The sequence below is a fragment of the Tachysurus vachellii genome, chromosome 8, assembly GCF_030014155.1.
Source record: "Tachysurus vachellii isolate PV-2020 chromosome 8, HZAU_Pvac_v1, whole genome shotgun sequence".
Classification (NCBI taxonomy): Eukaryota; Metazoa; Chordata; class Actinopteri; order Siluriformes; family Bagridae; genus Tachysurus; species Tachysurus vachellii.
In genome coordinates this window covers 17,430,484-17,445,624 of record NC_083467.1, presented here as the reverse complement: position 1 = coordinate 17,445,624, position 15,141 = coordinate 17,430,484, and the positions used below count along the sequence as shown (strand labels likewise).

Below are 15,141 nucleotides of genomic sequence, written 5' to 3'. Positions count from 1 at the left end.
GTTCAGAAATATCTGCTGAATGTTCATAACATGCTGAATGTTCATAAATCTGTCATTAGAGATTTATTAGGCACATAACCAGATAATATTTTTTGTGTCTTTCAACCGCTCTTGTTAGTGGTCACCACAGCATATTATTCATAAACATATTTGAGTTGACGAGGGTCTTCCATCGGACTTCCAACGACTCTGAGATTGCACTGATTTGTGCAACCCCATTAGGTGGGTTGGTTGTTGCCTATGAAATATAACCAGCTTATACAGTGCAAGTAAAAGAAAACATTTTATTTCACAAAACAAAGTCATACTGTATAAGTCAATAGAAGGAATCCTAGAAGTCATAAAAAATTTACGTTAGCAGATCAATTGGACATTGTACAAAGTTTAGAAGGGTTTTGGCTCTGAGTACTGAAGTACAACTTTTTTTTTTTTTTTTACTTCTCGTACAAATCCTAAATATTTAATCCATCAATTATGTAGCTTGACTGTTTCAAACAAAATAATTGAAGACATACTCCGTTGTGGCTTCTTCTGATTTGCTGATATGTGCAGATGGCAGAATAGGGGACAGCAGTAATGGATGTGGCTTCAGTTTTTTCCATGTAGCCTTAACTTAACTAGTGTAGTTTTAACTTATCTCTTTGCTATCTTTATTTTGTCATTTTGGGCTTGTCATGATCTCAGTTCAGAATTCTTTAGATACAATGAGATGACTGGTTCTATTTTAAGATTCGGTGTTATCTAGCGTTGGGAAAATACTTTCCATAGAGCCGTGCTCATTCTCCAGTACGTATGAGAGTGTTACCTTTTTATTTGCAAGATACTTCTAATGCAAGATTAAGCAAACTGCACCAGCTTTTCACAGCTATTTTGTTTACACTGGATATGCAGCAATCACGCACTCCTGTCATGTACTGTATTGAATGAATCACTACTAAAAATTGGAATTGATAGGCCATAAGATGATCTATTTAGTTGTAATCAAAAAGTTCCAAGATTAAAAATTTGTGTGTTTCCAGGTTATGGCTTTGTGGACTTTGATAGCCCTGCTGCTGCACAGAAAGCCGTCAACGCTCTGAAAAACAATGGTGTGCAAGCACAGATGGCAAAGGTAAGAGAGTTAGACTATCTGTTATTTCTTCTCTCTCTCTCTCTCTCTCTCTCTCTCTCTCTCACCTGTTACTCTCGTTCTTTCTGCTTTATTATCAGATAGTGTGTGTGTGTGTGTGTGTGTGTAAGCCTTTTGATGTACGTGTGAATTGCACAGTAAAAATCTGGGCCTGGGAGGAATCTTTCCAAAATAAATGAGAATGATTTTTGTAATTGTAATCAGACGATTCCTTTTTTTGCTGAATTGAAAGCAGTAAAGCCAAGCCCTGTCTGGGTGTCCTTTAGGCTCACAATTCTGTTTTCAGTTTAATGAAAAGGCGTCTTAATGAAAGCCGGATTGGACATGTCAACCAGCCTGTTCGCTGCAGAGGTGGGGTAATTTCTGTTTCTATATGTGTCTGTAGCACAGTCTGTCAAAGGTGTGTGTAGAAATCTGAGTGGGGAGAAAGGAAGGAGTACAAAGATAGGGTGACGATATCCAGTGGGAATGCTCCCAGGGAATGCACCTTTTACACTTGTTCTGTCTCGCACTCTCTACACACGGAAATACACAGGAGCCTCTGTGTTTCCCTGACAAGGCTCTTCACTTGCTACAAAGCAGAAACTGTTCGAGACGCACCCAGCTCTGGCACTAACATCAACGCATCCTGTACTGTCACTCGTCACACACACACACACACACACACACACACTTTGCAACTAAAGCTTAGGTGTTGGCTGCAAATGGCATAATAAAGCCACATGTGAGCGAAACTGGTGGAGAGAGAGTGACAGAGAGAGGGAGGGAGGGAAAGTCACCATTTTCACTATGGTAGCTTCTTAGCAGCCTTTACCCCAACCCTCCCTACTTAGAACTCTCTATTCATTCCTAAAGAGAAGGCATGGTGGGCTGAGTATGGAAAAGGATCAGAGAGACGAAGGAACGGAGAAAGAGAAAGGGGAGAAAGACAGACAGACAAGGGAGGAGGGGTAGGACAGAGAGATATAATAAGAGGGATTATGAGTGGCAATGGGATTTGCAGCTGTGCAGGTTTTCCTGTTGGCAAATTTTACTTCAACAATTAAGCACTTTGCGTGTGTGTGTTTGTGTGCGCTATACTCTCCTCTGTAGTGTGTAAAGCTGAGCTGCTGCAGCAGCAGCACACTCCCTGCACTTTCACATAGCTCAGCTAAAGCGAAGGAAGTAAATAATTGGCGGTAGTCATGGTAACGGGCCCGCCGACGCCATACCATCCAGTCCATATAAAAGCTGAGTTCCGCTGCGTAGAGCTCTACAGGCGGGTACGAGCTGCTGGACTGGCCCCTCGCTACCTTTTCCATTTCCAATTAGAGCTGCACTGTTCGGGGGGTGAGGCGGGTGAGCTTAAGCTTGGCTTTTGTTCCGCTCTCCCTAGGAAGTTGAGATCTTTCGTTTAACTTTTCTTTTTAAAGGTTTTCTTTCATCGATCGAACAATGAAATACCGGCCTGCGTGGACTTAATGAACGCCCTACCCATTCTGCGAGCTGTGCTTGGGTGCCTTGATGGGTTTCATTCAACTAATCTTAAGCTCTGTGTTTGTTTGAGAGGTGTGTAAATTAGAGGGCAGGAAATTCAAGTGGTTCTGAGTTTGTTCAAACACATTTTCAGCCATTTATAATAGTAAGTCATTGACAACATGAACATACATTGTTATACCGCAGTGTTGTTGAAGTGTCAAGTCAGATTGGTCTCAAGTTATTGACTAATTTCCTGTCAGTGGTATTGGATATCATTTAAATGTTATTTTTATATTAATGCACCCATTTATTATTGTTTCATTCACAGAGAAATTAAAAATGAATACAAACAAATACAATATGACAGGAATAAACACTATAGGGTATGCTGTCAAAGGAAAATAATCAATTTCTTGGTGGAAACATTCCTCCACTTTGCCTCACACTGCATCACTGCATTGTTGAATCTATTCGTATAAGGCCATGTACAACTGTAAGCTACCTGAATGGGCTGCGATTGCATGGGACATAAACTGAGCTGTAAAAGAGTGTGGTACTTTGGAATAAGTGGTAAAGATTGAAAGAATGAGAGAATCATGAAGTGTCAAACACATCTTTCATTTCTGCAGTGCCCCGCAAGTGCATAAAGGCAGTGCGCATCTGAATTGCTGTGCTAAAAAGTCTTACGACCTACTGACTGAAAGTTCAATTTATCAAACCTTGTGCTGCTAGCTCTGTATGACCGAGTGTGTGTTTCGCACGGACATTTCCCTCATCCTGTGTGTTCTACAGGCAGATGGATAGATAACAAGGAACATTACTGCTGATTACCAGCTCCTAGTTGCTACACACACACACACACACACACACACACACACACACACACACGCATCCTATCCCAGCTCCGATTGTCAGTCTGTGTGTCTTATACACAGAACCATGTGACCTGAGTTGATTGAATGGTTAGCTGCTGACCTGCTTTTCTGCACAAACAGATGTCTTCTCCAAGTCTGCCAAAATTCTGTCCTGCTGCATACTCTCCTGTTGTTATTATTATTATTATTAAACACACTCTCGGAAACGCATTTAATTACTCAAATCTATTTAAAACTTTACCTCTTAACTTTGAGCTCACATATAGTTGTATGCCAAGGTTTGACAACCTCAGACCCAATGACATATTTTGTTGATTTTTCAAGTGAAAAGAAATCACCACCTTGTTCTGCAAATATTAATGCACAAACTTAGTAACAGCCTCTTTAGTAAATATCACAGAGGTATATTTTTATATAGCCAGTCTATTTTTCAGCTTCACTTCTTAGTCATGTCACTTTGCTTTACCAACCGGAATCTATTCTTTCAATTATAACTCAATGTTTCCTGTGCGACTGGATGCCACACAAACACAATCATTGTAGCTCAACCCCATGCTTAATAGTTCTATTCATCAAATTCTGCTTCTTTTTTTCTGCCAAACATACCTTTTGATCATTTCCATTTTTCTAATTCAACCGAAATGCCTCTAGCTTAAGTATATATTGTTCTACATGGAAGAGCCATCAACTTTACTTGTGAGCTTATCACAAAAGTGAACGTTTTGTGTATGTAAATCATGTTTGTGCAAGCAATGTTGCAGAGACGTCTGGTGCACCAGCACTCCTGTGTCAGTTAAAACCTTCAGCAGGTCTTACGTTTCATGTGGGGATTTTGCTTTACCTTCCTGTCCACCATGCAATAGTATTTCATGGTCTTCCACATTTTTTCCTTAACTGCCATTTCTTAATGACATAATAGACAATGGAAATTGTGAACAGGATGAGCTTTTTATAGCCTTCCTGTGCTTTATAGGTATCAATTTTATGATAGCTTCATTCTCAGATCCAAAGGCAGCTTCTCTTTATTGTTAAGTTATTACAAAGGCTTAAGGGTGACAGAATTACATTCTGTGATTGTAATTCCTAAAGACAATTTTTGACCTGCCTAATGAGTCCTAATGAGTCAATTAAGCCCTAACTAACTAAGACTTTATATATATTTGGTGTCCAAATTCTATTGTTCTAAATTAATATTTATTATATTAATCTTTATATTATACTTTATAATAACCTTTTGTTCTATGTTTATGTTCTGTAAAGTTGCTTTGAGACAATGTCAATTGTAAAAAAAAGCGCTATTTGAATTGAATTATTTTCTGTTTTATACAGATTCCAAAAAAACAATTTATTTTTGCTTGTGTTTACTTATTTTCACTTCAGAAATCGATAAAATATGTAATTATACCACCAGTGCCCAAATTTTGCTTAACCATACCTCTCAGATCAGAGCTGTAGCTGAATGAGAGGGCTTATAAATACTATATTTATAAGTGTTATTAAATAAGAGAATTGGGTATACCTTAAAAATAGTAGTTGATGATGGACTTATAGCTTTATACTATCTATGGTGATAATGTTTTTATTTACCTGTAAGTAATAGTAAGCTACAAGCTGTTTCCAAGACAGTGTTTTTTTTTTCCTCCTTTTATGATTAGTTGTATTTGAAGCATGTGAACATTTTGTTCACAGCTGAAGTATGTGTGATTAGCAGCAACAAGAATTTCAGCATGTTTCCCTTAACTGAGAAAAGAACTGAACATCCTGTTGACTTACATTTTACCAACAGTGAAAGTTTAAGGATTGTTATTGAAGCAGTCAGTAAACTTTTTATAAAATTATCACTTTTAGCACACATTAAATAAAAAGTTTTCATGAATTCTTCAGTCACGCATATTATTCCTATTAAATTGAGATCATATTATTTAACATTGAAAAGTCTAGTAGACATCTGTAGACTTTCTAGCATATGGTGGTTGTAGATATTTTGTGTTATATATATATATATATATAATATATATATATATATATATATATATATATATATATATATATAATTCCATTGAATATTGTTTATATTGGTATGGATTAAATAGGTTCTGTTATAGCGTTGAAAAAATCTGCTTTGGTTGAGGACTTCATCAGCCCCCCAACCAAATGTCTCTTATTCTAAATATCTAAAACACTTCTCTCTTGATCGAGGCACAGGAGCATGTGAGTGTGCTGGATTGAGGAAACCTGGTCATTCCGATGGCTTTTCTATCCAAATGCACTGTAGTTCCGGTAAACCCCAAAGCATTCTCAAGATGTTAATAACAGAGCTGAGATAGTAATTTAGCAATGTATGCCTGCAACTAGCCGGCTTCTAGCCATCACTGCTAATCTCCTCTCTCACATTTAACCCACTAATCTGCTGACCAAACACTCTTCCCTATAGTACCAAATCATATGGTGTGCACATGAGGTCAGGTAACTCTCCTTGAATCCCAGCAAGAGAAGCCATTTAATTACACTAGAGGTTTAACTCACTTCCTTTAGTGAAATTGATGGATTTGTTGAAAGTCAGCCTTGTGAAATAGGACAGCATTAACATACCACATGCCATTGGATATGATGGGCCTCATGCCTGCTGTTGATTTGTGTTTAAATGTATTTTTTTTCCTGTGTTTTTAGACTAAACAGTTTCTGACAGCTCTGCTGATCCTATGTCCTTTTTTCTTCATTTCACTGTGCTGGGATCAGCCTCTCAGAGCTCAGCAGCTCTCAAATCCTCACTGTTCCCTAATAGAGCCATGTTGATCTTTTTGCCAGAGTGTTACTTTGGTAATCCTACCCCCATATCTCGCCTACTCTTTCCTTTGCTCTATCTCTCTCTCTCTCTCTCTCTCTCTCTCTCTCTCTCTCTCTCTCTCTCTCTCTCTCTCTCTCTCTCTCTCTCTCTCTCTTCCTTTCTGTCCTTCCTTCTCTCTGGTTCTGTCTGGTGGGTGTTGAATGCAGTAGGATGTTAATGAATATTAATGAGGCAGCCCCTCACTCTCCTGGGAGTCAGTCTCTCTCTCTCTCTCTCTCTCTCTCTCTCTCTCTCTCTCTCTCTCTCTGTGTGTGTGTGTGTTTCTGCTGATGCTGATGTAACTTAGAAAGCTGATGTGATGCCGCTTAGAAGCGACCACGACTAGCATGTAGATTTCGGCTCATCAGTATTCATGCTGACTGACCCTTTATTGGCAAAAAGCACCTAGTACAAGAGTGAGAGTGTGAAGCAGTCCTGTCTACATCCATACATCTATATTAAAACCATATAGTCACAGAGAGGGACCATTCTTACTCATCCTCACACCCAGCACAATGCTAAAATAATAAGTCCTCACATCTATTCCACACCATCTGTAATATTTAGGACAGTTTTGGACAGGAGGGAGGAATAGGACTCACTTCTAAACTACTGACACTTGCACACTTTCTTTTTCTTTAATGAAGTAAATATAATTGACTGAAACTTAAAGCTAGCTAAGTGTATAACAGTTAGATATTAGAGCTGATCAGTCTGTTTGCATAAATTCATGGTCTAATAATAAACAATTATTAATTATTGCAATTAGAGTTGATTACAATCATTAAGTTATTTATAAACATGCTATACTTTTTAAGTGCTTATAGTTATAGTTAATGTATATTTAGCGTTATATATATTATAAAAGTTATTTCCTGTTCTCACTTACATTATAGCAGTTACAAACATTCCCTCACCGGCCTATTATTTCCTCTCTTCAAAGCAAATCAGGTACCATGTTGCTAAGAAAAATAGAAAGCCTGGCCTGAAGACTCTCCTATGATGGAAAGCTAACTGATCAAAAGCGCAGAAATACATAAACATCCACAGAAAACAGAAAAGCCTCCATTCACCATCTCAACAATAGTATAGTGTTATTTATGTAGTTAATTATAAACTAATGTTCATATTCCTTTAAATATTAGGCTTACATTCTCTGGAGTGTCTACCATACAAGACTCTGTAAATGAATGGTTACTAACGAAAAAATAACATATTGAAACAAGACCATTGATATAAACCATTCAATCATTTGAATTACAGCCGGAAACGTTGCCTGATCTGTACTGTTAAAGAAAATGAATCCAGAATTTTAGATCGGAGAATTATAGTGGCATAAATGCAGATAAACTAAAAAAGTACAAAGTCTCATTTGCCTAGATTATTGTGATCAGTTATTGTAATCATGCAGCCCTGTATCCAAGATTAGGTTTCAGATAGTCATGGAAGGATTAAAGGACTGACATACCGGATGAGAATTTCTACAGGTATGCGTCTTCAGGTTTATAACTCAAATGTATTGGGCCTGTGCCACAGAGAGAGAAAGTGGAAATCACTCAGTAATGTTCCTAAAGAACCAGCCAGATGTTCAGCCATTAAACTGATCAAATAAGAACCTGTGTGTGTGTGTGTGTGTGTGTGTGTGTGTGTGTGTGTGTGTGTGTGTGTGTGTGACCGAGAGTGAGAACTGGGTGCTTGGATGATAAGACAGTAGGTGCCAGATGCTTTTACAGCTGTGTGAACCCAGGTGTTGGTAAAATTAGCTGATATTTTTGTGCGTTACTGTATGTCATTTATCAGTTCTGTTACCTTATATTCACTCCCTCTCTTTCTCTCTCTCTCTCACTCTCTCCCATTATACAGCAACAGGAACAGGACCCCACTAACCTGTACATTTCCAATTTGCCTCTGACGGTGGATGAGCAGGAGCTTGAGACCTTACTGAAGCCCTTCGGCCAGGTCGTCTCTACACGCATACTGCGCGATGCTAATGGTGCAAGCAGAGGGGTTGGGTTTGCGAGGTGAGTCCTGACTGAATGTTTGAGGCTCACTGGTTTAGCTGTGGCTGGAATTTCGGTTTACCATGACATTTAGATCAATTGAAAAACCCACCCAAAATGTGCTGATTCAGCTCTGGAATGGGGTGAGGTGAGAACTGAATCCTGTCAGAGTGAACACTCCTTTCCAACTGTGTCATAGTCCGTCTCTGACGTGTGCTCACTGCAGGTAGGTGTGTGTGTGTGTGTGTGTGTGTGTGTGTGTGTGTGTGTGTGTGTGTGTGTGTATGTGTGTGTGTGTGTGTGTGAGTGAGAGAATGAGTTAGCTGGATAACGTGCAGCTGCAGTATGTGCTTTTACTTCATGCACCTGTCTCAGTGTGTCAGGGAGTATAACTGCACCAAAGGCAGCTTTGGCACTGCCTTGGCACTTGTTACTGCTGATTTAAGGTTCCTGAGGTTCACTCTCAATGTGAAATTATAACATATTAAGAAAAAAACTATTCATCATACAGCTGCTGGTAAAATTATCCAAATTACCCCAAACAAATATCAGCTGTTTCTGTAGGTGTTTTTCCCACATCTTCTTGTATTTATCTGACTATTGACGTTGTGGTCTGCCAACGAACTTAGAAACCATGCATGGTCTAAATTATTGACTGATCCGAAGAACAGTATAAAAGAATTTCCAAACTTCCACACCAAGTCCATCATCAACAAGTAGAGAAAATGTGTCAGCGCAGTGACGTCAACAAGAGCAGGACATCCTTCCAAAATGTATAATTTTAGTACAAACACATGTCTCGGCATGTGCATGGGGTAGCGGGGCTAAATGAGGAAGCCCTTTCTCACACAAAAATATCATTTAAACCCACTCATGTGAGAAAATGTGCAATTACAAAAGTAGTAATTAAATTCTTTGCTGCAAAAAAGAGAGAGAGAGAGAGAGAGAACAGCATGGTGGTGGCAACATGAAGCTTTTCTTCAGTCAGAAATTCAGAATAGCTACAAATACAAGATTATTTTAGTGCAGAGCATTCAGGTATCTGCTAGTAATATAAAATAAAAAGGAATTTTACCTTTCAGACTGACAATGAACCTAAAACAAACATCCAAAACAACAAAGCAATAGTTTATCCAGCAGGAGGTCGATGTTTCTGAAAGCTGAAAAATCTGCAGAAGCCTGAAGCAGTCTGTGCACAGATGATGTCTTTACAGTTTAATGGATGGAGAATGTTTCTACAAGAAAGACTGGGAAAATATTGTCATGTCAAGCCACACTGGAAGATTCTTTCCCAGTGGTGTAATAAAATCAAAAAGTGTTTCAACAAAGTATTAGTTTTTATTGTTGTGAGCACTTGCGCATATAGCTTAGGCAAATCAATTTTTTTCTATAAAGAATGTATGATTATTTTCATTTAAGGTGTAATTTCACAATGAGGGTGGAAAACATTTTGGTATATCCAAACTTTTTATATCGACTGTATTTATTATTTTATGTTCACTGTTTTCCACTGGGGGGCACGGTGGCTTAGTGGTTAGCACGTTCGCCTCACACCTCCAGGGTCGGGGTTCGATTCCCGCCTCCACCTTGTGTGTGTGGAGTTTGCATGTTCTCCCCGTGCCTCGGGGGTTTCCTCCGGGTACTCCGGTTTCCTCCCCCGGTCCAAAGACATGCATGGTAGGTTGATTGGCATCTCTGGAAAATTGTCCCTAGTGTGTGATTGCGTGAGTGAATGAGAGTGTGTGTGCCCTGCGATGGGTTGGCACTCCGTCCAAGGTGTATCCTGCCTTGATGCCCAATGACGCCTGAGATAGGCACAGGCTCCCCGTGACCCGAGGTAGTTCGGATAAGCGGTAGAAGATGAATGAATGAATGAATGTATTCCACTGTATTTATTTTAAAAAAAAATTCTAAAGCTAAAACTAGCAAAAGCCGCTTCCTTTTGGTTTCTCAGGTTAAGGTTAGGGATCAGATTTCTGATGTAGCATAGCATTAATTAGCTATATCAATACTTATATGCTTAGGGGGTCTTCACAAGGATAAGAGAAATTAGTGTGCATTTTGTGTTTTATGTTTTATGTGTGGATATTTAGGATATAATGATTTGAAGGATCTTAACAAGGTTTGATTCTTCTGTTTTTGTAGGATGGAGTCCACAGAAAAATGTGATGCTGTAATTTCTCACTTCAATGGAAAGTTTCTCAAGATGCCACCCGGAGTAATGGGTAACACAGAACTCTGTGTGTGTGTGTGTGTGTGTGTGTGTGTATACTCATTGATATATTGTGTTTGGTTGTTCATTAAGACGCAGCACTTTTCTAGCAGGTTTCTGATAGAGCAGGTTCATTCTCTATTCATTTGCCTTTAGTCATCCTGAGCTTTCAGCCATGGAGCCGTGCAAAGCGCAGATCAAACAAATGTGCACTTAGATTGAAGCAAGCACACAGAATAAGGATAGGCTTTGCTGTTACTATAGGCTTAATGCAGGAATAAATGCTTATTGATTAGTGAATGCAGTTTGTTGCTAATGTTGAACACAGTGTGGAGGTTCACCCTTCTCTCTCACCCTCTCCTTTTCGTTCTCTCTCATGCCCTGTCGATTTCTCTTATCCTTTCCGTCTCTCTCTCTCTCTCTCTCTCTCTCTCTGTCTCTCTCTCTCTCTCTCTCTCTCTCTCTCTCTCTCTCTCTCTCTCTCTCTCTCTCTCTCTCTCTCTCTCTCTCTCTCTCTCTCTCTCTCTCTCTCTCTCTCTCTCTCTCTCTCTCTCTCTCTCTCTCTCTCTCTCTCTCTCTCTGTAGATGGTAAATGGCTCTCTAGTATATCCAGCTCTGATGTTCCCAGCTCTTCCTCTCTAAGCTTTGTAATTGGATTATTAGATTGAAATAGTCTCCACTGCTCATGTTGCCTCACTGAAAAGGGAGGGTGAGGGCAAGGGGGATTATGGGAATGCAACTGCCAGTTTAGACGTCTATATTTTTAGTATAATGGGAAAAGGTTGTGAGTGGGCATTCAGAATAGAGGACAGTAGGGTGGTGCAGCGGGACACTCCGTAGTGTAAGTTACTCTCTGTGCGGAGACTCCAGGTTCTCTGGTTTTCTTCCTCCACCTACACCATGCCAGTAGATGGACTGTTTACCCTAAGTGTGACTGTGTGTGAACGTACGTTGTGTGTTCCATCACACCACTTACCTGATGTTAGCAGGCATTAAGTGGGCAAAAGACTGGAGAAAATTCTGTCTTTTAATCTCTCTGTATCTCTTTTCCTGTAGCCCCTACTGAGCCACTGCTGTGCAAGTTTGCAGATGGAGGGCAGAAAAAACGACAGAGCCAAAATAAATATGTGCCTAATGGACGAACATGGGCCAGGGAAGGAGAAGCCAGACTTGTAAGTTCTGTAAATGTGCTTTTGCATGGATGTGTGTGGATGTTTTAAATTTGTTTTTAATCGCTATGACAAAACCTTCTATATTGTCATTTTTCAGTGCACTGTACATTGTATTACATGCAGCATGAAGCTGTGAATGTGTCTGACATGCTGATATATAAGCTTAAAAAGGTGACGTGTATGTATGTATGTATGTATGTATGTATATTTGTATGTAGGTAACAGAGGGAGAGTCAGAAAGAGAGGTTGTGTGGGAGTAAAGGAGAAGGCTGTAAAACGCTGACAGGAATAAGAATCACAGTCATGGCAAAATATTCATGAGCTTTTTTCTCTTCCTATCTTTGTCTTTTTCTCAGGCTGGAATGACGCTCACATACGACCCCACTGCTGCAGCTATGCAGAACGGGTACGTGACAGCCGTGGAACCTTTTCACCTCTTGACTAATGGACATGCTGCCAACTGCCAAGTCTCTCATTCTGCTTGTTTTTTTCACTCTGCCTATCTCCGCAGGTTCTATCACCCTTACAGCATTACCAACCGAATGATCGCCCAACCTGCCATGTCACCCTATATGTCCACATACCCGGCATGTATCAATCCAAAGTTTTGGAAATTCCAATTTTCATATTTGTAGATTTTCTAGCAATGTTCATACAATTTGAGCTTATGACTAAATAATAACTAAATAACTAAATTAATGAAACATTAAATCTCTTTATATCACACTGCTGTTTTAGTGTTTTGTTCTTTTTTAATTTATTCACTTTATAATCATTTGCGAGATTTTTCCCCAAATTTTAGTAGATTTGTTTGAGATAAATTTAACCTTTTAGTAATTCATTTTTAAAATTGTGAAAATTGTGTTTGAATGAACCGCTTTCTCCTGCCTGCTTTTCCCTTATTGTAGTTTTCAACTCTTTCTATAGATACAGTATGAAATTAAAAAAAAAAAATTATTTTAAGGTGGACAAAGACGCAATAAGATCCTAAGCTAATTACTGAACTAGTTACTAATTTCTGTATTTAGATTTGTTGAGTATTATACTGATGTTTATCCAGCTCTAAGTGTAAGGGTGTTCATTTAGTTAATTTAGTATTATGTGGATGATATATTATATATTATGTAATAATATAGTTGAAAGTGACTTAGCAGACCTTGACAAAAAAAACACATCTTTTCTGTTCACAATTTAATCTTTGTTCCAAAAAAAAAGGCATTTCATTCGTAACAGGGTCTGCTTACTTACAGAGTAAGATAATTAATGCATAATTATGTATGGATTTAGAAGTAACATGGAATGACCTACATCTGATCATCACAATTGTGTACATTTGTGTATGTATTCTTGTTAGTTGTGCATGTGCACAAAGTGTCTCACGTTTAAGAAGAGCAAAGGTGTGAAACCTACAGAATTTCTCTTATTCTCTATTTCTTTGTGTGTGTGTCTGTGTGTGCATGTGCGTATGTGTGTGATTTAGGTTCAGACTCCGTCCTGGGTCACCCACCAAGGCTACATTATGCAGCATCCGGTAAGACTGCATTGGAAAACTGATTTGTGTTGTTGCTACATCGGGACTCTACACTACAAAGAATCGTTTCATTGTTATTCCATTATTTACCTTCTGTAAAGCAAACGTTCAGATGAAGTTCATCTAACATGATCAGGTTTTATACAAACTTGTTGAGACCTTGCCAGCTAGCGTGCCTCCTGTCATTAAAACAAAATGGGGAAATATGTACCAAATACTAAGAAATTCTATATTAAGAAATCCTTCTGGGGATGTACTTTTCAGTGGTTTTCTACAAGTTATTGCTGATAACCTCATTTTTAATGCGAACATTTGCCTTAAATTAGAAAAGAATTCATAATGGAGGGCAGGGCAGCAAAACATGCCCTTTTTAAGAAAGCTGTTTGAACTAATATTGTATTGCAGACCAAAAATACAGGGTTTTTATTTGTTAAGTCATTCCATATAGCCATGTTGGTCATGTTCACTAGAGGTGAAAAGAAGTCTGAAATCGACTATAGATGGTATGTATCTCATTACAAGCTCCAGGCCTCAAGGCAGATATAAAGCAACCAAACCCTGCTTTTATTATAGCAGAATTGTTGAGGGAGGAGTTTTTCAGTGACCGAGGCAGGACAGCTGATGCAGAATGAATGACTGAATGCTATATCGTCAGTGGAAAAAAGGAATCAGTCTGCTGGCTGCTGTCGTGTATTTTTAGAGCCACCTCTAACACACTAGGCAGTCCTGTATGGCCGGTCTGAATATTTGGCATCTCTTGTTCTGTCCTCGAGTGATGTCACTCTCGTCTTTGGTTCTGTTTGTAGGGAGCTGTACTATCGCCCTCTATGGATCCCTCCATGTCACTGCAGCCAACATCCATGATGAGTCCCCTCTCTCAGCAGATGAGCCACCTCACTCTGGGCAGTACAGGAGCGGTGAGGGAACACACACACACACACACACACACACACACACACATACACACACATACATACATATCCCCTTGCCAAGTCAATCAGTCCACACATACGTAATAATTAAACCACTACATTTTAGGCACTCAAAGTATAAATGGTCACATGTTAGAAAAGGAAGTGTGCATCTGGGCAAAAACTCTGAGTTATTGTAATTTTAAATTAAGCAAAAAAAACATACTAATAAATAATTATTCCCAGTATTCACAAACAATAAATTTTATCTAAAGCACTAAATGCTTATGAGTTTTGTGTATATAACATTGACACTGTACATTCTATATTATATATTCTTTGAACATTCTAGCTTCTGATCTCAGCTTGTGCTAACTGAGTTACTAAAAGTCAATAGTGTTATTTGCTTAAGGTGTGTCATGTGGTTTTACAAGTCATGCTTACATTCTTTGCATCTTTTCTGTGTGTGCGTGTTCATGCGTGTGTGCTTGCGTGTGTGTATGTGTTCCAGTTCATGCCGGCTAATGCAGCATTACAGGGCGCATACATCCCTCAGTACACTCCTATGCAGCCTGCTGCAGTGGAGGTTAGTAGAAGCATACTTCACTCTTCGTTCTTTAAAATATCCCAAAGTGTGTTTTAGTCACATGGCTATGTTTTTTTTTTCTATGTTGATTCCCATTTCCAGGAGAATAGCTCACAGCCTCAGGTGGAGTCTAGCGGGGATCATTCTCCCTACGCCTACCAACAAACCAAGTGATGAAGAGGTACGACTTACAGTGTAGTGTGACTGTATGATGAATTTAAATCTCAGGTCTAATAAAACATCAGCTTTAATATTCTACATTAGTCAGACATCCCTGAACCTCTTCTGTTTGATTCTTCTAATCTGAAAACTTGGTTTCGAGCCAATCAGACTGCTCTCTGTTTCTGAGAGGAATTTAGTTTGGTTGGAAAAAGGTGCATGTAAATCTCACCCATGTGTCATTTTATTTATGGAAGTCTTTATCCTAAATCTTTTACTAT

General features: G+C 39.0%; 1 protein-coding gene across 3 annotated transcripts in view; it reads left to right on the top strand.

Moving 5' to 3' along the window:
• The window catches only part of LOC132850265 (RNA-binding motif, single-stranded-interacting protein 1), a 48,283-nt gene that overhangs the window by 30,106 nt on the left and 3,036 nt on the right, over positions 1-15,141 (top strand). For all 3 annotated transcript variants that reach the window (XM_060876665.1, XM_060876666.1, XM_060876668.1), the window contains 10 exons: positions 1,020-1,111; positions 8,153-8,310; positions 10,435-10,514; positions 11,558-11,673; positions 12,030-12,079; positions 12,185-12,260; positions 13,154-13,204; positions 14,011-14,121; positions 14,627-14,701; positions 14,804-14,882. In XM_060876665.1, coding sequence (XP_060732648.1) covers positions 1,020-1,111; positions 8,153-8,310; positions 10,435-10,514; positions 11,558-11,673; positions 12,030-12,079; positions 12,185-12,260; positions 13,154-13,204; positions 14,011-14,121; positions 14,627-14,701; positions 14,804-14,875 — 881 coding nt within the window. In that variant the 3' untranslated portion in view covers positions 14,876-14,882. The remainder of the gene's footprint in view (positions 1-1,019; positions 1,112-8,152; positions 8,311-10,434; positions 10,515-11,557; positions 11,674-12,029; positions 12,080-12,184; positions 12,261-13,153; positions 13,205-14,010; positions 14,122-14,626; positions 14,702-14,803; positions 14,883-15,141) is intronic.